At 41.3% G+C, this 21,480-nt stretch overlaps 2 protein-coding genes across 2 annotated transcripts in view; one reads left to right on the top strand and one right to left on the bottom strand.

Moving 5' to 3' along the window:
- The window catches only part of TMEM30B (transmembrane protein 30B), an 11,215-nt gene extending 7,895 nt beyond the window's left edge, over positions 1-3,320 (top strand). The window contains exon 2 of the mRNA XM_011961984.1: positions 1-3,320. Coding sequence (XP_011817374.1) covers positions 1-1,043 — 1,043 coding nt within the window. The 3' untranslated portion in view covers positions 1,044-3,320.
- Positions 1-21,480, bottom strand: part of PRKCH (protein kinase C, eta) — a 370,394-nt gene that overhangs the window by 272,315 nt on the left and 76,599 nt on the right. The window lies entirely within an intron of this gene.

Raw genomic sequence — 21,480 nt, 5'->3', positions numbered from 1 at the left:
CCACGGCCCGGGGCGCCCACCAGCCCGACAACACCGCCTTCACGCAGCAGCGCCTCCCAGCCTGGCAGCCGCTGCTGTCGGCCAGCATCGCGCTGCCGCTCTTCTTCTGCGCGGGCCTGGCCTTCATTGGCCTGGGCCTGGGCCTCTACTACTCCTCCAACGGCATCAAGGAGCTGGAGTACGACTACACCGGCGACTCTGGCACCGGCAACTGCTCGGTGTGCGCCGCGGCCGGCCAGGGCCGCGCGCCACCGCCCCCCTGCTCGTGCGCCTGGTACTTCTCGCTGCCCGAGCTCTTCCAGGGCCCCGTGTACCTCTACTACGAGCTGACCAACTTCTACCAGAACAACCGGCGCTACAGCGTGTCCCGCGACGACGCGCAGCTGAGCGGGCTGCCCAGCGCGCTGCGCCACCCGGTCAACGAGTGCGCCCCCTACCAGCTCAGCGCGGCCGGCCTGCCCATCGCCCCCTGCGGCGCCATCGCCAACAGCCTCTTCAACGACTCCTTCTCGCTTTGGCACCAGCGCCTGCCAGGCGGGCTTTACGTCGAGGTGCCGCTCGACCGCTCCGGCATCGCCTGGTGGACCGACTACCACGTCAAGTTCCGCAACCCGCCGCTGGTCAACGGCAGCCTGGCGCTGGCCTTCCAGGGCACGGCGCCCCCGCCTAACTGGCGCCGGCCGGTCTACGAGCTCAGCCCCGATCCGAACAACACCGGTTTCATCAACCAGGACTTCGTGGTGTGGATGCGCACGGCGGCGCTGCCCACGTTCCGCAAGCTGTACGCGCGCATCCGCCAGGGCAACTACTCGGCCGGGCTGCCGCGGGGCGCCTACCGCGTCAACATCACTTACAACTACCCGGTGCGCGCGTTCGGCGGCCACAAGCTCCTTATCTTCAGCAGTATCTCATGGATGGGTGGCAAGAACCCCTTCCTCGGCATCGCCTACCTGGTCGTCGGCTCACTCTGCATCCTCACCGGCTTTGTCATGCTGATCGTCTACATTCGCTACCAGGACCAGGACGACGACGACGAGGAGTGATTCCAGCTTTCCAGGGATCCTTCCTGCTTCTTGCCAAAACTCTTGCGAGCTTCTTTGGGCATCTCCTCCTCGCTCCTCACCCAATTCCAACCTTTCCTCGCTTTTCCTCCCTTTGTGAATGAGGGGACCAGAGAAGGGAATTACCCCCTTGCTCTTGGGGCGCTCGCTAGACTGTCTTGCCGCGGGGAGGGATGTTGATTGCAGAGTGAAACATCCTTGCAAACTCTTCCCGCCTCCACGACACCAGGTTGCCGCCATGTGAGGTTCTTCAAGTCTGAGAATGGAAGGGATGCCTATGGAGACTCCTGTTCAACCCCTATTAGAGGAAGAGATTGAGACCTAGCAATGTGAAGTAACTAAGATCAGGCAGCTGCAAGTGACTCCTGACTCTTGAGTCCACAGCTTTTGCCACTACAGTACTGTGGTTTTCTTTTCTTTGGTGGGGGGAGTGGGTTGGAATGGAGAGTGAGGCCCACAAATTACCTGCAGAGATGTGGAAGTGTGAGGGAGAACATGCTTGTTAAATATGCAGGTAGATTAGGAGACACCAACCAGAGATTCAGTCACAGTAAGGCTGGGATGAGACCCTCTAAGCTGTGTTTTAACAAACTCCTCTGGAGAGTCCCATATTCCCTCAAATTTGGGAATCGCGACCCTGAACCCGGTTGGGCCTGAAGCAGTCAACTGAGTTCACTTTTTCAGATAGTAATTTGTTCCCAGGGGCAGTGACGACCATGATGTTCCAGGTTTGGTCTGGCACTCTGCCTTGAACGTAGGAAGCTCTTGATGACTTGTGGAATGAATTTTTAAAAAATCACTATCTCAGGAAAACTAGTTGGCATACAGAGTTGTAGGACAGGGTTTATGTTATTCATTTAATATTTTAGTATTTTCGTATAAAAGCAAACAGGCAAACTTTGCCAGGTACTGTGTAGAAACTTGAACATGTGAGACCAGTTTGTACAGTTCAGAGGAAATGCTTTAACGTAGAATCAGACAGCTGGAAGAGATCTTCGAGGGAAAGTAAGTTCCCTAAAGTCACATCTATGTCTCCTAGCTCAATCTTCTTTATCATTTAGTGTGCGTGTGCGTGTGTGTGTGTGTTTAGAAAGGGCTTCATACCTTTTCCCTTGTATCTGGAAAAAAATGTATCCTTTCAAATGAAATCTGTTGATTTCTAGTAATCATATTTGAATCAGTGCTAAGGCATATATAGTCTTTTATGTAAACTAGAATCTTAAGATTATTTGAACCTTTGAGATGATGTTAAAACTCAAATCATTCAATTGATTTTGATTGACTAACATCAATCAATATGTTTAAAGTTATTCTAAGAAGCAATCGTTTTATTTTTAAAAAACCTTGTATGGCAAAATAACTTTCCAAAAACCCATTTGTGATATCATCTTACCAGTTTATTTGTAAACACAAACAGTTATTTGGTATTTGTCAGAATTCTTCAGTGCCTGCTGTTAAGCTATTTTCCAATTGTTAATTTGATTATACTCATTCACTTAAGGCAGTGCAAGATCTTGAAGTATTTTTTTCTAGCAGTTAAGTAGTATTGAATTGTATTGAATAGTTTACATAGTTTAGTCTTTGAAAATTACTGAACAATGGACAATGTGCATGTCATTGCATCTGCCTTAGAACTTCTGGGACAATCCTGATTCAAGATATTCTATCCCATTATTTGCATATACCAAAAACACTGTTAATTCAATGTGTTGGCCTCCCAACTCCTGAACACGACACAATTTTATTATTAGATTTTGTATGGTGATTTTAGGCTTTGAAAATATGATCGTTATATGTACATAGAGAAATGTTTGTTACAAATGTTTGAGCAGCTCACTAGCCCAGCCCTCCTCTATTTTGGGTAGGAGAATTTACTACATTTTTTACTATGTAGCTGAGAGCAACATGTATTTTGTTATTTTTAGAATGATCAGTATATTGCTATAAAATGTTAAATGAGACTATGAAAGTTAAAGTATTCTGATTCTGATTAAATTAATGAATATGGTTCCAGGCCCTGTTCTGTGGGTGTTTGAGAGAGAATAAAGGTTATGTTTGTCTTACCTTTGTTATCGACTTTGCTTAATTCTTTTGAACTATGATCTTAAAGGCACAAATATCACTAGCCACTTTGCTAATTTCTTAATAGCAGATTTACACTGCAGCAAGAAAACCATCTTTTATAATAACATTCAGTTAAAATGAACTCAATTCATTGTTGACTTCCTAAAACAGAATTTGAACTTTATCAACCTCAACATGTATATAAACTAGATAGTCCTCAAATACTGTTTGAATTTAACAAATGTCAATTTAAAATTTTTTGTAGTATTAAAAGTTATTAAAGAATGTGATCATAGTAGTCTTCTGCATTTTACTTGAATTATAAATTGCAATTATTTATTGGATATTTTGGACTTCAAAGCAGCAGAAACTTTAAAACTGAAGTGGAATACATTTTCCTGCAATGATCTCTTGTGCTGTAGCATTTTGTCTGGTGTCTCAGGCTTCTTGTTGGCCTGAATTCCCTTGTTGCCCAGTAAATATTCCCTAGCTGGAGATATCTTCGGGAAGTGAGATAGAAAAGAGTGAACCTCAACAATTGGACTGGAAACGAGCTTTGACCTAACTTTGTAAAATAAAAGCACAAAAGAGAAAATAAAGTAGTTCGTGAGAGCTCCTAAAACAGTAATATGTCACTGTATTTCCTCAGATAGTTAAAAAAATTAAAACAATAATATGACATGAAAGATTTTCCGGGTATCTCCACAATCAAATCAACTAACCAATTTGCTCAGTATAAAATTATTATTGTTATTATTTTTGAGACAGAGTCTCACTGTGTTGCCCAGGCTGGAGTGCTATGATGTGACCTTGGCTGACTGCAACCTCCATTTCCCAGGTTCAAGAGATTCTCGTGTATCAGCCTACCAAATAGCTGAGATTACAGGTACATACCACCACACCCAGCTAATTTTTGTGTACTTTTAGTAGAGATGGGGTTTCACCATGTTGGTCAGGCTGGTCTTGAACTTCTGTCCTCAAATGATCTGCCCTCCTCAGCCTCCCAAAGTACTGGGATTACAGGTGTGAGCCACCAAACCTGGCCTATGTAATTATTAAAATTCAGAGACAGACTAATAGTCTGGAATTTCCTTTAGAGCAAATATCACTTCATAATATATAATCAAAACCCTTTCTACCTTACTTGAAATCTGTTGCTGTCTTCCTGTCGTGGGAGATCTCAACAATCTTGAGTTAACTCTGAGAGTTGCTGGTAGAGCTGCAAGGTCATCAACTAGTTCCCTATATGCCCTTGGATATAAGAAGTCCAAGGGCATATACGTAATCAAAAAGTAAATTCCCGGCCAGGTGCGGTGGCTCATGCCTGTAATCCCAGCACTTTGGGAGGCCGAGGTGGATGGATCATTTGAGGTCAGGAGTTCGAGACCAGCCTGGCCAACATGGTGAAACCCCGCCTCTACTAAAAATACAAAAATCAGCCAGGCGTGGTGGTGAGTGACTGCTACTCAGGAGGGTGAGGCAGGAGAATTGCTTGAGCCTGGGAGCCAGAGTTGCAGTAAGCCGAGATCATGCCACTGCATTCTAGCCTGGGTGACAGAGTGAGACTCTCTCTTAAAAAAAAAAAAAAAAAAAAAATTCCCTCTTCTGTTATTTTTATTGGACATTTCTTTGTGTTCCAGATTTTTTTCTCTCTACCTAAAACAGAGCTGGCTGATTTTAGATGGCAATTTTTTTACAAAAAATTAACTTTAACTTTTTCCTCCAAGAGAATGTCTCTTAAGTCTCCTCCAACCAAAACAGTAGTTTTAAAAGAGTCATTAAGAAGGTCTTCATGAACCTGAAGTATATTAAGGTCCCAAAGAGATTCTTACATCAGAGCAGCATTTCGTCAGGAATTTGCCAATTTTTCTAATAGTGTTGATGCTATGTACACAGGCATCCTCCATTATTTACCTGATTGTTAGCAATACAATACACTGAATACACTGACAACTCGTATTCAGGAAAAAATGTGTCCCCACTGCTTTGCCACCTTGCATTAAGATTGCTGTCATTGACTGGATTAAGAAAATGTGGCACATATACACCATGGAATACTATGCAGCCATAAAAAAGGATGAGTTTGTGTCCTTTGTAGGGACATGGATGCAGCTGGAAACCATCATTCTTAGCAAACTATCACAAGAACAGAAAACCAAACGCCGCATGTTCTCACTCATAGGCGGGAACCGAACAATGAGATCACTTGGACTCGGGAAGGGGAACTTCACACACCAGGGCCTATCATGGGGAGGGGGGAGGGGGGAGGGATTGCATTGGGAGTTATACCTGATGTAAATGACGAGTTGATGGGTGCTGACGAGTTGATGGGTGCAGCACACCAACATGGCACAAGTATACATATGTAACAAACCTGCACGTTATGCACATGTACCCTAGAACTTAAAGTATAAAAAAAAAAAAAAAAAAGATTGCTGTCATTAGCGTACTCATGTCAATTAGGTTACCAGAGCACACCAGCATTCCTTTATTTAATGTACTTTGTTGTCCAAGTTCACTTAGGACAGAGAAAAATCCTGTGGCAATGAAGCCCAACATAAACTTTGTGGGTTGTAGGGAGACAGGAGAGGAAAATAAAGGGAAAGATGAGGTCTGAAGCATGAGGCATTTTTCTGGAGGAGCAGGATACCTAGAAGGCAAGGGATTGGCAGCAAAGGAAACCCATGATGAGGGCAGGGCTCACCACCAGGACTCATTGATGACAAGGTCTTTGAGAAATTTAGTAAGCGAATGGTGGCTCACCTCTTTCTGAACCCCTTGGCTTGTCTTTTTGATCAATTTGAGTGTGATTTATCTTTTTCCTTAGAAGCAAAAGGTATTACTGTCAAGAACCTTAGCTAATAGCCTTGCCCTCTACATTGAGCTCTTAACTAAGTTCCTATTATAGTGGCTGAAACCTTACATTACCGATGAAAACTATAAATGATGTGTCATTAATAATGATACTTTGTTCTTCTAAAAGGCCTTTGTTCTGAAAGTCCGAGGTGCTTAACACTACATGGTCTCATTAATCTTATCCATCAAAATGTATGAGGTGTTAGAAAGTCATCAAGACCAATGAAGTAGAAATACATTCCTTTATATTTTGCTCAGTTTTGTACAGAACTCTATAAAAGTAAGTAATGTTCTAAAAAAAGTAGGAAGCGTAACTTCTGGATGAGGCAATGACAATCATTGGAATGGACCATGAGTATTTTCAAAGGAAGACTTGATTAATTCTTGTTATTTTAATAAGTAAAAGACATTTCCAATTTTTGTTAAAGAATCCGAAATGGGAAAGGAAACATTTCCTATTCGTGCTAAGTGACAGCATGTAAAACAGCTTCTACTCTTTTTGTTTTTTCTTTTTGTTTTTTTTTTGAGGCGGAGTCTCGCTCTGTCGCCAGGACTGGAGTGCAGTGGCCGGATCTCAGCTCACTGCAAGCTCCATCTCCCGGGTTCACGCCATTCTCCTGCCTCAGCCTCCCAAGTAGCTGGGACCACAGGCGCCCGCCACCTCGCCCGGCTAGTTTTTGTATTTTTAGTAGAGACGGGGTTTCACCGTGTTAGCCAGGATGGTCTCGATCTCCTGAGACCTCGTGATCCACCCGTCTCGGCCTCCCAAAGTGCTGGGATTACAGGCTTGAGCCACCGCGCCCGGCCTTTTTGTTTTTTCCTACAGGTCTTGAAGGATGAAGGCTTATCTGTTATTTCAATGTAGTTTACAAGCAACTGAATTGTGGTCTTAAGTTTTACTTAGATGAGCTAATTAGCTCATATATTCGCTTTCATGTATCTTTAAGAACATTACTGAACATCATACATATAAGTGGCATAATCTGTGTCTCCAACCCTAACTTCTTTCCAAACTCACGTTTCCAAAAACCTCTTGAACACATCTGAATGCCCTCCCTATAGGTACCATAACTTCTGTGTGGGCCATACTAACTTCATTGGCCACTTCTCCAAACCCATCCTTCCAAGAATAGCATCAGATGCTGAAAATGACTCCTGTGTCCACTCAAGGACCCCTGAATTGCCTCCCTGACTTCTTCCTTTCTGTTTCCTCTTAGAATCAACCTAGTTATCAGATCCTGTTGCTTCTATATTCCAAATGCACTTTCAGTCAATTCTCTATCACTTCCCCGGCCCAGGGCTTTGCTATTTCTCTTCTGAAAGTTGGAGAAGCCTCCTAACTGGGCTCCAGTTTATTCTCCACATCACAGCCACAATGAGCTACACAAAACAAGTCTCATCATGTCACCCCTCAATGCAAAATCACTCATGTCTACCCACAGCCTACAGGAGAAAGTAAACTCCTCAGCAGGACATACACACCTTCATGGTTGGCCTCGTTCTAAGTCTTCATCCACTTTTCCTCCAACACCCCACCAAATTCCAGCCCTACTGAATGATTTGAAGAGGCCCTAACCTCTGTGTCTTTGCTTATGCTGGTCTTGGTCCTCCACTTGACCACCAGAATCTACTCATTCATTCTTCCTTAAGACTTGACTCTGTATTTTCATCTTCTGTGAAGTTCTTTGCAAGTCTTCTTTGCCTCTCCCATGCCCTGTCTTTATGCTAGTCTTCTCTTGGTACTTACTCCATTTCTTTCTGGAGCATTTGCCATGTGCCTAGAAGCTGATTATTCATTTATCTATCTCCATATTCAGGCTGCTAGTCCCACGAGAGCTGATATTTTTTTTTCTCATTCATCCTTATTATTGCCAGTGCCAAGTACCATAACCAGCACATGATGGGTCCTCAAACATTTGTTGAATGACAACTAGGACCAATGACTCCACTACTTTCTTACCACTGAACATTTTATTTCCTACAACATAGATGAATGCATAGGAAATAATTCAGGAAATTATTGGATGCAGAGATGCATCTAATAATGTAAGATGCAGAGATGGCACTCTAAACATTGAAAATCTTGAAGAGAGCTGAGAATGCACATATATTCTTAACAGCATGGAAATGCTCAGCATATCCCATCTGGATAACTTAAACATACAGTCAGGTTTTCCTCCATAAATTAATTTGCAGAAATGAATAGCAGATGGGTTACACTAGTTCATTGATAGTGAGGATAGTTACTTTATGCTCAAAAGTAATCAATATCTTTCCTATTAAACTCCAGTATGTTAATGAATGTTCACATTTTTGTGGTGCTTCTTTGTGAAAGAGAATTTTTTACTTACTGTAATATTCTATAATAAAGTGTAAATAAACATCACTTTCCCCTGCCAGGTAATTACCCCAGAATCCATTTAAATGAAAATAGTATTTGCAGAGAAATATCCAGAAAGGAAGGAAAAAAATAAATGGAATAGTAGTTGTCCCATTTGCTGGCTGGTGTTTGGTTTATAACATTTGGCACATCTTGATATCTACATAATAGTAGTTTTAAAGCCATAAATAATATTTTACAGAGGTCACACCATAGTTATTTAAGTTCAGGGGTTTATTTCCCTGAGCACTAAGTAGCTATGAATGAATTATGTTTGGTCTGATCTGCCACAGAAGGGCCATAAACCTCCAACTCACAGCAAACCGCGGAATATTACTTCAATACGTCAGGAAAAATGTACATGTAAAAGAATAATGCATGATAAGGGAAAGGTATTTTTATTTTTTTTAAGTAATATATGTTACTGGGCAGGAGCTATAAAATTTTGTTATGTTAAACTTTCCTCTGATTCTGGAAAACAAGTTAAGACATGGCTTTGCATTGTCTGCCCTCAGCCAGTAAAGCAGCCTGTGGAACCAGAGGAGGGACCCAGGAAAGAGAATCCAGCCCTGAGTGAGGAACAGTTTCTCCTCCCTGCACCTCTGATAGTTGAAAACAAAGAAAAGTTGCAAGATCACAAGAGGTGATTTTATCAACTTTTTGTTACTACCAGCATTCTTTTTCAATGACTCCCAGGCAAGTGTTTTTGTAGATACTCAGAAGCAAGGGTACAGACCATTTTTAGCCTTAAGATGCAATTCACTTTAAAAATGAAATCTATGGGCCAGGCATGATGGCTCATGCCTGTAATCCCAGCACTTTGGGAGGCCGAGGAGGGTGGATCACCTGAGGTCAGGAGATCGAGACCAGCCTGGCCCACATGGTGAAACCCCGTCTCTACTAAAAATACAGAAACTAGCCAGCTGTGGTGGCGCATGCCTGTAGTCCCAGCTACTCAGGAGTCTGAGGCAGGAGAATTGCTTGAACCTGGGAGGTGGAGGTTACAGTGAGCCTAGACCACGCCATTGCACACTAGCCTGGTTAACAGACTGAGACTCTGTCTCAAAAAACAAAAAAAGAAGAAGAAGAAAGAAATCTACTTAAAATTGTGTTGAGCACATATAGCTTACCAGACATCACACTAAGTGATTTCCCTTGGTTTTCTCATGTCATCTTTAAACATCCCTAATATTATCCCCATTATGCAAATTCAGAAACAGAGGTTTGGAGAAAGAAACTGGTCCAGTGTTATGCAGCTGGTTGGGGACAGCCAGGATTCCAGCTGAGGGCAGTGTGACTTCAGAAGCTCCCTGGCTATTCAAGTCAGCAATGACAAAACAAATAGCTGCCATTTGTTGAGCACTTTCCAGGCAATGATCTAAGTGCTTTGCCTATCACATTGTATTCCTCACAACAATCCTATGAAGTAGATGCTAATATTAACTGCATTTCACAGATGAGGAAGCCAACTTCAGAGAGGTTAAATTACTAGTCTAAGGCAGCACAGGTAGTAAGGAGAGCCAGAATTTAAACCAGGTTGGGCAACTGAGACGCTCGCTAAAGGAGTCAACTTCTCATCCTCTAATTTTCTTTTAGTTTTTATGCGAATAATGATTAATCATGAATGTTAAGACTAATCTGTGAAGGAACAAGAACAGTCAAGACAGCCCTGAAAAAGAACTGGAATTGAAGGTGTGAGAAGGTGGAGGGGGATTTCACTTGACCTACCAGAAGTGAAGACTTAATTGGAAAGCTTCAGTGACTTGGACAGGGTGATTTTAGTGTAGGGTAGATAAGTAGACCAACAGAACAGCATAGAGAGAAATTCATACTACAATGAAAAACACAGAAAAGATAACAATTTAGGAGAGTGGTTACCCCTGGGAGAGAAGGGGTGAATGGCTGCAGGGAGAGCAAACAGGTGTATCAAAGTACTGGTATACTGTGGGAGGTGGGTACACTAGTGTCCATCTTGCTATTATTCCTTAAGTTGTGCATACATTGTTATACACCCCTTAGCACTGATAAACTAATAACAGTCTGGGGGATTTACTCTGTGCTGATGAAAATGTGGGCAGGGAGTCTAAGACTTACACTTTCATGACACCTTTACTTGTTTGTATTTTTGTTTTTTGAGACAGGGTCTTACTTTGCCACCCAGGCTGCAGTGCGGTGATGCAATCACAGCTCACTGCAGCCATGACCTCCTGGGCCCAAGTGATTCTCCCACCTCAGCCTCCCGAGTAGCATGAACTACAGGCATGTGACATTACACCCAGCTAATTTTTAAATTTTTTTGTAGAGACAGGGTCTTGCTATGTGGGCCTCGTTGGCCTTCAACTCCTTATGCAGTCCTCCCTCCTCAGTCTCCCTAAGTGCTAGAATTACAGGTGTAAGCCATCACATCATGATACCTTTAGAATCTACTTGTTTCTGTGTTGCATCCAGTGCTTCTATGGACTCAAGTAATGCACAAGGTTAGAATAATTCATTCCTAAGCATTTGCGACCTCATTAAGAAATGTGGATAATTTTAAAATGTGTTTTCTTTAAGTTGAAAAACAAAAATGACATTAGGTGGACTACCGCCCAGTGCACTTCATTTTAATGGAAAGTTCAAAAGAACACAGGCACCCCTGCAGGTAAGTCCCCTTGCAATTTTGATGAGTATAGACACCGTATGAAGGAGGCAAAACCCTGGCCACTGCTAGTGTGGAGAGATGGCTTTTGTATTACTGGATACCCATAGCACCAAAGCCATGACATCTTCTCATTCTCTTTTTTCCTTTTAAAAAATGTTTGTGGAGACAGGGGTCTTACTACGTTGGCCGAGCTGGTCTGGAATCCCTGGCCTCAAGTGATCCTCCTGCCTTGGCCTCCCAAAGTGCTGGGATTACAGGTATGAGCCACTGTGCCCAACCTCATTGTCTTTCATCAGAGCAGAAAGCGGGAGGCCATGCAATCTAAGTAGAAATTAACCCCAAGACAGAAATCTTGGGAAGGGAATAAGTACATTTTAGCCACATTTCCTCAAATTTACTACCAAAGGTAAACTCAGCAGCCAAGCAGTAGGCTCAGTGCCAGCCCCTTTGCATGTCATAGAGTCTTGCATTTTTCCTGTGCTGTACACCCGGGGGCTGGGGAAGGACATTCTACAGAACTGAGAAAAAGATTCAACTCTTGCCACCTGTCCCCCTGAAGTCACCTCGCCGTGGCCTTGCTGCCCCTGACGGGGCCTGTGGCTGGAGCCTGACTGCAGAGACACGGAAAGCAGTGTATGATTTCTCAGGCTGATGTCGGTCCAATCTGTAATGAAAATCCCGTTTCTAAAGATGTGCCCTACTGCCCTCCACTGGACCTAGACAGAATCACCAGCATTTAATTACCTTCGGGTCTAATGCAAATGACAGCCCAAAAAAAGTCTGCTCTTAAGCGATTGTATACGTGCATGTGAAATAGTAGCTAAAAAAATTAAAGCTCCTCAGAAAACCAAATAGCGTACGTTCTCACTTATAAGCGAAAGCTAAAGGATGAGAACACATGGACGCATAGAGGGTAACAATACACACTGGGGCCCATCAGAGGGTGGAGGGTGGGAGGAGTGAGAAGATCAGGAAAAATAACTAATGAGTACTAGGCTTAATACCTGGGTGATGAAATAATCTGTACAACAAACCCCCATAATGTGAGTTTACCTGTGTAACAAAGCTGCACGTGCACCCCTGAACTTAAAACTTAAATAAAAATTAATTAATTAATTAATTAAAGTTCCTGAGAGTAAATATAGTTTGGATGTTTATAAATTTTATGATAATTCTGTGACTTTCTATACATTCCGATTAAGTGATCAAAAAAATTTAATTTTTATTCAAATAACAATATTTTCTGCAATATAATTCTAGTGGTTACTACAAATTTCCCTTTTTTCTCCAAAAAAACTTTTTCACAAATGTGTTAGTTTTACAACTGTGTCATAAAGAAAAAATTCTTGGCTCTAACGTTGGAAAAGTACACGTCATTTACTTTGTCATAAGCATAGGCACAAAAAATGGAAAAGACTGCCACTTTTCTTCTTGCCACCAAATGCCTTTGCCAAATACAAAGAATATGTCTTTTTATTTTTGAAACTGTGTTTTTCTTTTTAAGTGGAAGACCGATAAATATTGGCAGATGCCTTTCCCAGGAACTGTATGAAACTGACTCACAGCTTAATGGACTGACTGATACACTCACAATAGTCACTTCTTTCTGGAGCAGAAAGCCTCCAGAGTATTTCTAGAAGTGAAATTAAGTATGCCCAGTTAGCATTCTATGAATTGCTTTGAATTGCTTATCCTGGAACAGTCATTCAATCAAAGCAAAAAGCTTCAGGTGGGAATGATTTACACTTTGCCTACTTTTCTGAGGTTGATATTGAACCTAAGAAATAAATTTTTTTTGGTGGGGGGCAGAGTCTTGCCCTGTCACCTAGGTTGGAGTGCAATGGTATGATCTTGGCTCTCTGTAACCTCCACCTCCTGGGTTCAAGAGAGTCTTCTGCCTCATCTCCCAAGTGGCTGGGATTACAGGCATGCACCACCATGCCCACCTAAATTTTTTTGTGTTTTTAGCAGAGCCAGGGTTTCACCATGTTGGCCAGGCTGGTTTCGAACTCCTGACCTCAGGTGATCCACCCACCTCGGCCCCCCAAAGTGCTGGGGTTACAGGTGTGAGCCATTGCACCCGGCCAGAAATACAAATTTTTGTAAACTATTTTTAAATTGTGTGTAAGTGAATCTGGTACCATTCTTCAATACCAAAACAAATATTTCTTCCATTCTAAGCTGCACTTTCCCCCCTACATTTTAACATTTCTAAAATCAGGATGTATCTCAAAGTCTTGACTTCTCACAATCCATGGCATTTTACAACTGCTGGCACTTAGACTCGCTGTCAGTCAGGTAATGGTCAGGATGTAGTTGTCATTGTGCAGTATTGTCATATTTTGGGGTAAAACACTGCATTGTGTACGATAACATAGACATTGAAGATTCGGTCTCTAAGGGATTCTGAAGAGTTGGACTCTGAACATGAAGGAATTTTAGGAAAATCTTAGCCAAAATAAACCTTAGTTTATTTTAAATATATTTTTCTTGTCATGTCAGCAGAAGCATGATACATAAGAAAAATCTATCTAAACAAATATAAAAGAACCCTTTTAATAAGGATAAAGTACAAAAACCTTAAATGTGAAAAATTATTAGATGATATTTTAATTGGCAGCATTTTTTTTTCTTAGTGGTACATAAAGTAATGGTGCATCTTATGATTCTAGACATCTTAAATTCAATAAAGTATACAGTATAACAACAGGACGGTGGAAAAAATGCTTTTGAATTCAAAACCAGATGACATAAGATGGCATTAACTGAAAAGGTGTATTCACTCAATTTCCACTGCCTGCGCTATCAATCCATTCTGAGAAGAAAATGTAATTTTTAAAATGCTCTCACTCCTCTGATGTAAACGAATACTAAAAGAATAAAACAGTGTACTGGATGCCAACATGAATCAGCTCCTCAGCCTTCAGCATCTCACTATAATTATTGGATTCAGTCCAACCAACCTTTAGGTTCACAAGAAGGGTAGGTGAGGGGCTCAGAGATCAAAGCTGACATGTAGTTCGTCTGAAGCCCATGTAATATACCTCACTGGAAGGATGCACTTGGGGATAGAGTGTCAGAAGAGTGAGAATATTAAAGAGTCTTTCTCAGTCCCTGAGGTCTCCTTGGACCGGGAAGCTTTGCTGGATAGGCATCTGAGCCTATCACGGCTCTGAGCATTACATCTCGCTGTACTCTCTCAATCTGAATTGTCTGTGAGTGTGTGAAGTTGATGACCACATATAAATCACAGTTATTTCTGTTGACAGGAAATAAAGTTAGACTATCAGACATACTCAGAGCCAATATCTGCTTTCATGTTTTTCAAAGTTATAGGGAAAAGATGTCTTCCATTATTGTAAACGTATTGTCAGAGTGAAGACTGAGCCAGTTCTATAGCCTCCAGGTCCTTTTCTCCGCCAAGAATGGAAACCATGCTGTGATAAAATGTTGCCAAAGGAGAGTTCCAAATAAAAGCCTCCCAGTCTGTTTAGACTTGGCGTGGTTGAAGACTCCCTTCAACCCCACCCTCTACCATCCCGCCCAAGGAATGAAGTTTTTGCTTTTCCTTCAAAAACTGTGTTTCTTGTTCCCCATCACCCATGCCCATCTCCTCATCTCCCTCCCTAGGCTCCGTTTCAGCAAAGCTCGGGGAATCAGAATTTTTTTTAGTGTACACAGATTCTTACATCAGTTTTAGGGCCTCTATTAGCATAAAATGTACACAAATAGGTGCAGTAGCAGGCATATAGATGAACCAGGCACATAAAGCCATTTCTAGCTACACATTCTTATGAGACAATTCCTCTTGTGGTCCTTTGTAAAACAAGTTTCCATCTGTCTTTGCTCAAGATCCATGTTTCAGTGCCGAGTCAAGCCACTGATTCGGAGGTTCATGAATGATTTTCATATGGTTCCCTGCAATGCACTTTACTTTTTATGCACCTTCAGAAGTTCCTTGCTTTTAAAAATGTTCTTACCTTCTTGCTTTATGCAGCTTCAGGGGCTATTTATCACTGCATACTTTCTGAACCTATAATTTTTATTTATTTATTTGTTTTTGGAGATGGAGTCTCGCTGTGTTGCCCAGGCTGGAGTTCAGTGGCACAATCTCAGCTCATTGCAACCTCTGCCTCCCAGGTTCAAGCAACTCTCCTGCCTCGGCCTCCTGAGTAGCTGGGATTACAGGCACACGCCACCACACCCGGCTAATTTTTGTATTTTTAGTAGAGTCAGGGTTTCACCACGTTGGCCAGGCTAGTCTCGAACCCCTGACCTCAAGTGATCCACCCACCTCAGCCTCCAAGAGTGCTAGCATTACAAGCACGAACCACTGTGTCCAGCCAAGGACCTATAATTTTTCTAAAAGCTTCAGTAGTCTTTAAAACTCTTTCTCCCTCTTGGAGAATTCCTTTTCACATTCTTGGGGGTAATCTCAGCTCACTGCAACCTCTGCCTCCCAGGTTCAAGTGATTCTTCTGCTTCAGCCTCCAGAGTAGCTAAGATTACAGGCGCACACCACCATGCTTGGCTAATTTTTGTATTCTTAGTAGAGACGGAGTTTTGCTATGTTGGGCAGACTGGTCTTGAACTCCTCACCTCAAGTGATCCTCCTACCTCATCCTTCCAGAGTACTGGAATTACAGGTATGAGCCACTGCACCCGGCTGGGGGCTCTTATTTGGAGTTCTCCCTAGATCTTATTCTCCTAGCCCAGTCTCACCCTAAGCAAACATTAGCACTGTACAGTAATGTAGCAATATTTCAGTTTTATGTTTTCAAGCCCAGACTAAAATGACTCTAAATTCAAAGACGATTTGGTATAGGGCTTATTAAAGGTGCTCTTAGTGGCAGAGGGGTGACAGAGAGAAGCACTGGCTTGGAAGGTGGTGATCCTGAGTGATGGTCCATTTTCTGCCAATACCTAAGTATGTGACCTGGAAAAGTTATTTAATGTTCTATGTCTCCTCTGTAAAGTGAGAGTTTTTGTTTTTTGAGACCAGGTCATGCTCTGTCACGCAGGCTGGAGTGCAATGGCGTGATCTTGGCTCACTGCAGCTTCCGCCTTCCAGGCTCAAGAGATTCTCCCACCACAACCTCCCAAGTAACTAGGACTACAGCTGCTCACCACCATGCCTGGCTAATTTTTGTATTTTTTGTAGAGACAGGGTTTCAATATGTTGCCCCAGCTGGTCTTGAACTCCTGAGTTCCAGCAATCTGCTGACCTTGGCTTCTCAAAGTGCTGGGATTACAGACATGAGCCACCGCACCCGCCTGGGATGGTTTCTTGAGGAGAAATACAATTGTCAAAATTGCAAGGGTTCATAACAGAGGATAACCCTGTTATTTTCCACTGAGAATTTGAAAAAGGTTATGTTGAGGATTGTTTTGGATTTGTTTCCTTCTAATGTCAACTTCTAACCTTTAAAATAAAATGTAATGACATGCTTATGCTAGTCCCCAACACGTGGTAGGGCAGGAACACTGGGTGACTGTTTTAAGATCACTTAAACATCTTCCTATTTCAATCCCAGCCCAACACACCATTCCCCATCCCTCCTTACTCTCCTCACTAACAGCACAGACTCTTCTAAAAAACAAACTCAGACTGCGTCATGGACCACAGTAGCCAAAATCTAAGGAATTCAACCCTCTCTGTTTCACTGCCAAGCACTATCCCAAAAAGGTCACTGATCTTTGAAATCAGTGAGCCCTGAAGCCCGCTGAAGGGGGTCAAAAGAGTTAAAAGATTCCAGATGGGGCCAGAGTAGCCTCTCCAATTTCTTCTGCCTGTGTTGCTCATTCAGGGTGACCTGTACAGGTCACTAAATCTCTATGTGCTTTCAACTCCCCATTTATAAAATTTGGCTGATATTGATTTCTTAGATATTTGGAGATAGTTGAATTAGGGTTACTGCAAAGAGCAAATTCCCTAGCTGATTTTTGTGTGACTACTAGTGAAGGCTCTAGGCACAATTCAACAGTCAGAAAGTGGCAATGAACGAGAAATTGCTGAAATTGGCCAAATCAGGCTTTCTTAGCTCAGGAGCCCTGCTGCCCAATTAAATCTGCACATTCACATTGGACAACATCTAGTTTATAAAGGCAAATATTTAATTAGTGGAACCTTAGGACTGGCAATGCTACTTCCAACCCATGTAACAAGATACCCTAAGCTTGAAAAGCAAACCCTGTAAACTTAAACTACTGTAAAATTATAAAGTTTAACATAAAAATGGAAAATCTTTAAATAGCTGTTTTGTGCAATGTTCTTAACAGACAAGACTGCCACACAATGGAACTGTGTAACTGCTAGCAGCAGGCACTCCAGGAAGATAAAATAAACTGGCTTTATGGACCTGAGGAATTGATTTTTAATGAGATTCTGCTTGACTGTAACGACATCCTGAGAGGGTGATTCAGTTTCCATGGCCTCTGGTATACAGTTATAAGGTGCAGAGCAAGGACTCAGTTAAACAATGCCCATGCATTTGCCCTTTTAGCATATGAGATTAAATAAAATAAGGATGTTGTTCTTAGACACTCTCCAGAAACTGCGTGTGCGTGTGCGTACACACACACACACACACTACTCTGACTTCAGATGCTTTTCCCTAGACACTACCTGCTTGTATATCTTAAATTTTAGAGGACTTGACCCTTGAAGTTATAGGAATGTGTTCATATTTCTCTATCAGGGTATAACAATGCATAATTAGATGAACTTGACTGATGATTTTGTATTCTATTACCTGGAGACATTTATGCTTATATATAAATATGTACAGCAATGGATATGGATACAAATAGGTATAGATAGATATATGGTTTTAGACAATTGGCAATAGAATTGAGAAGGCAGTGTAGTATATTGGTTAAGAGATCCGGCTTTGAATCTTGCCTCTGCCCCTTCCTAGCTGTGTGTTCTTAGGCATATTAATCAACTTCTCTGAGCCTCAACTTCATCTTCCATAAATGTGGACAGTAACACCAATTGTACAAGGTTGTAGTAAAGATTAAATGATACAGAAACGCACAATAATATAAATGAATCTTAGCAATATAATATTAAAGGAAAAAATAAATCTCCAAAGATTATGTATAGCATATTTTTTCATTAGTTAAAGCTAAATAACATTGAAGTCTATATGTTCATGAGTTCATACAGCAGCAATAGAATCATATGCAAAAAAGAAAAAGAATGATAAACACAAGGTCCAGGGTGATGATTACTTTGAATGAGAGGGAATAAGAGAGAATGGGAGGGAGAGAGGATCAAATAGGGAGATAACTAGTTATAGTCAAGGTGCTAGTTTGTGATGGAGCTGCGGGCTTGTGAACACATATAATGAACAAAAATAAGTAGTCAACTAAATAAAACTAGCAAACTAGCCACAAATGGACCAATGATGAGAATATGTCATGAACCAAGAAATATGATTAATCTAATTCTGTGTCCTGGAGGGTCAAAGAAAAAGAAGATTAAATGAGATAAAGTATATTTAAGTGATTAACACAGTATTAGGCCTTTAGTAAGCACTCGAGAAAATCTTAGGTAGATGGCTGGGTATTTCCACATACATTCATATGTATCCTTATCCTTAATTAATTTGGTTTTCCCCAGCATCATCCACTCCCCCCTCCCATTTTCCCTATTTTTTTATTTCCTCATTTTTTTTTTCTGTTGCATCATCTGGGTTTAGAAAAATCCTTCCCTTTTCAATTCTTAAAAACCTTGAGACATGATTTTCATACAATGCCATGTACAGATCTTAGGTGTTCAGCTCCATGCATTTTGTCCGCTGTATTCACAAACATAATCATGATTCAAAACAAGGTATAGACTATTCCCATCACCCCAAAAAGTTTCTTTGTGTCCCTTCCCACTCAATTATCCCCTTACCAAAGGCAACTTCTTTCTGACTTCTGACATCTCTCACTGTAGATTAATTTTGCCCATTTGTAGACTTCATATAAATGAATCATACTGCTTGTATTCTTTTATATCCAGCTTCTTTTGATCACCACGAGGCTTTTCAGATTCTCTATCATGCTGTGTATCTGTAGTTCATTCCTTTTTATTGCTGAGTAGTGTTTTGTTGTATGAATATGCAACTTGGTTATCCTTCCTTTCTACTGTGAATGGACGTCTGGGCTGTTTCTGAATTTTTTTTTTTTTTTTTTTTTTTTTTTTTTTTTTAGACAGAGTCTCACTCTGTCACTGGGCTGGAGTGCAGTGGTGCCGATCTTGGCTCACTGCAACCTCCACTTCCCAGGTTCAAGCAATTCTCCTGCCTCAGCCTCCCGAGCAGCTGGTATTAAAGGCGCCCGCCACGACGCTCAGCTTGTATTTTTAGTAGAGACGGGTTTCACCATGTTGCAGGCTGGTCATGTACTCCTGACCTTATGATTCACCCGCCTTGGCCTCCCAAAGTGCTGGGATTATAGTTGTGAGCTACCATGCCCAGTGCTGCTCTGAATATTCTTAAATGATTATTTCTGTGGACATATCTTTTGATTTCTCTCAGGTAATACCTAGGACTGGAATTGCTGAGTTGTAGGGTGGATGCCTGTTTATCTTTATGAGAAACTGCCGGTTTTCCAAAGGAGTTGAATCATTCAAAATCCTTAACTCTGTAATACCTAACTCTACACCAGCAAGAATCCTTTTGTGTCAGGTCCGTGTCTTTTACCAACTCTAAAAGGATTCCTAGGCCAAGAAAAATAAATTTTTTAAAAAAGATATGGATGTAAATGGCAACAGATGAATTTAGACTTGTCTGATGGTAGAATGTGCCAAGTCAGAACAGCAAGAGAGCCCTTCCCTGCTGATTCAGACCTCCAAATAAATCATGTTTAAGAAAATGACTTGGGTGAAGTGTGAGCCCAAATCATATGTTCTCCAGCTGGGTGGATGCCCCTTTCTGCTCTTGGCCTCAGCAGCCACACCAAATAATCTTTTTGGGAATGGGTGGGTGACCGATGGTAGGGACATTAATTGCCTTCTATTGGCTGGTTGATTTGGCTGTAAAGAGAAATGCCTGCCCAATTCCCAGAGAGCTTACATCTGTTTCTCATACAGCTCAGCCACCCATGCTGCTTCAACTATTCCCTACTTCTGGCCAGGCCACCACTTTATTGATTTTTTCCCTTGCCCTTTTAAAAAGATGAAAGTTCCTAAAAGCTTTTTGCATGTGCATGTGTGCGTTGGTTTAGTAAACGGCAATGATTTAGTTTAGCAAACTAAGCAGCAGCCAGGTAAGTCATCCCTGGGTTTGTTTGTTTGTTTGGTTTTTTTGTTGGTGGTGGTGGTATTGTTTTTGGAACTGATTACTCTAGGATTGTGCACCCCCAGTGGTGGAGCTGACAGGAGCATAATAATTAGAATGTGCTGACAACAACTTAAAGATAATTAGTTGACAATGAGTTGAGACCTCATGAACCCCTTTAACACCTCAAGGTTTGTGATTAAAATGAAATACTTGGAAATCCCTTAAAATACATCTTGTCTTCCTACCAGAAGTTGTTTAGGCACAGCCAGAATATTTGATATTTCTTTGACATGTCTTTCATTTCATGTTTTGTGATTATCCACAAAGGTTAGCATTATTTCTGTGGAAATCAATAGATTAAAGGATTTGTGGTTTTACTCACGAACCTATTATTTTGCTTCTTTCCCCAACAATCATCTCCCACTCTCATCCAGCCTTTAACTAAGTGATGTTCAAACATTTTTTAAGAAAAAAAATCATCCTTTTGTTCTTACAGTTTAAATGGATTGATAAAGTTAACTGTGATTTACTGAAATTATTCCAACTGAAAGTTTAATGGCTACAGAATGCCACCATAACAATTCACAGGTGTGCGTATGTTTAGATGAACCTGGAATATTTCACAAATCTGCTAGCCTCAGCTTCCAATAAACATATGATAGTTTTTATTTTTCTTGATGGGCCCTCAATAAATGTTTAATAGATGGAAGAATTGATGCTGAGATTCCATGATTTTCTAGAATTTTTTCAGTTTCACTCTGCCTCCAAAATAGACTCCATTTAAACCCATAGAGGTAAAACCTAGTGATTCTGTCCTTTGCTCCTAAATGTTTCTTATCTAGGAGCAAAGGACAGAATCTGGGACAATGCAATTACACTACATATTAAACTTCAGTGCTTCTGGGACAATGCAATTACACTACATATTAAACTTCAAATATCCAACAACATTCTAATATTTCAGAAGGGTTGAAATTAGCTTTATTTTTATTGTAAAATGTTAATCACCTGTAAAACTAGAACCTTAATATCAGTTATATTATTTAGACATATAATCAGTTATACCATTTAGACATTGAAACCATTTATTTGATACAGAAATTTTGCACTAATGAGGCCAAATTTGTTCACTTCCAGGATACTGGTCCTTAATCTTTTCTGGGTCACAGACCCATTTGGGAATATGGTGAAATCTGTGAACTCTCT

Source organism: Colobus angolensis, unplaced genomic scaffold (assembly GCF_000951035.1).
Source record: "Colobus angolensis palliatus isolate OR3802 unplaced genomic scaffold, Cang.pa_1.0 Scaffold57, whole genome shotgun sequence".
Classification (NCBI taxonomy): Eukaryota; Metazoa; Chordata; class Mammalia; order Primates; family Cercopithecidae; genus Colobus; species Colobus angolensis.
The sequence above is the reverse complement of the archived record's forward strand: the minus strand, read 5'-3'. Positions and strand labels throughout refer to the sequence as shown.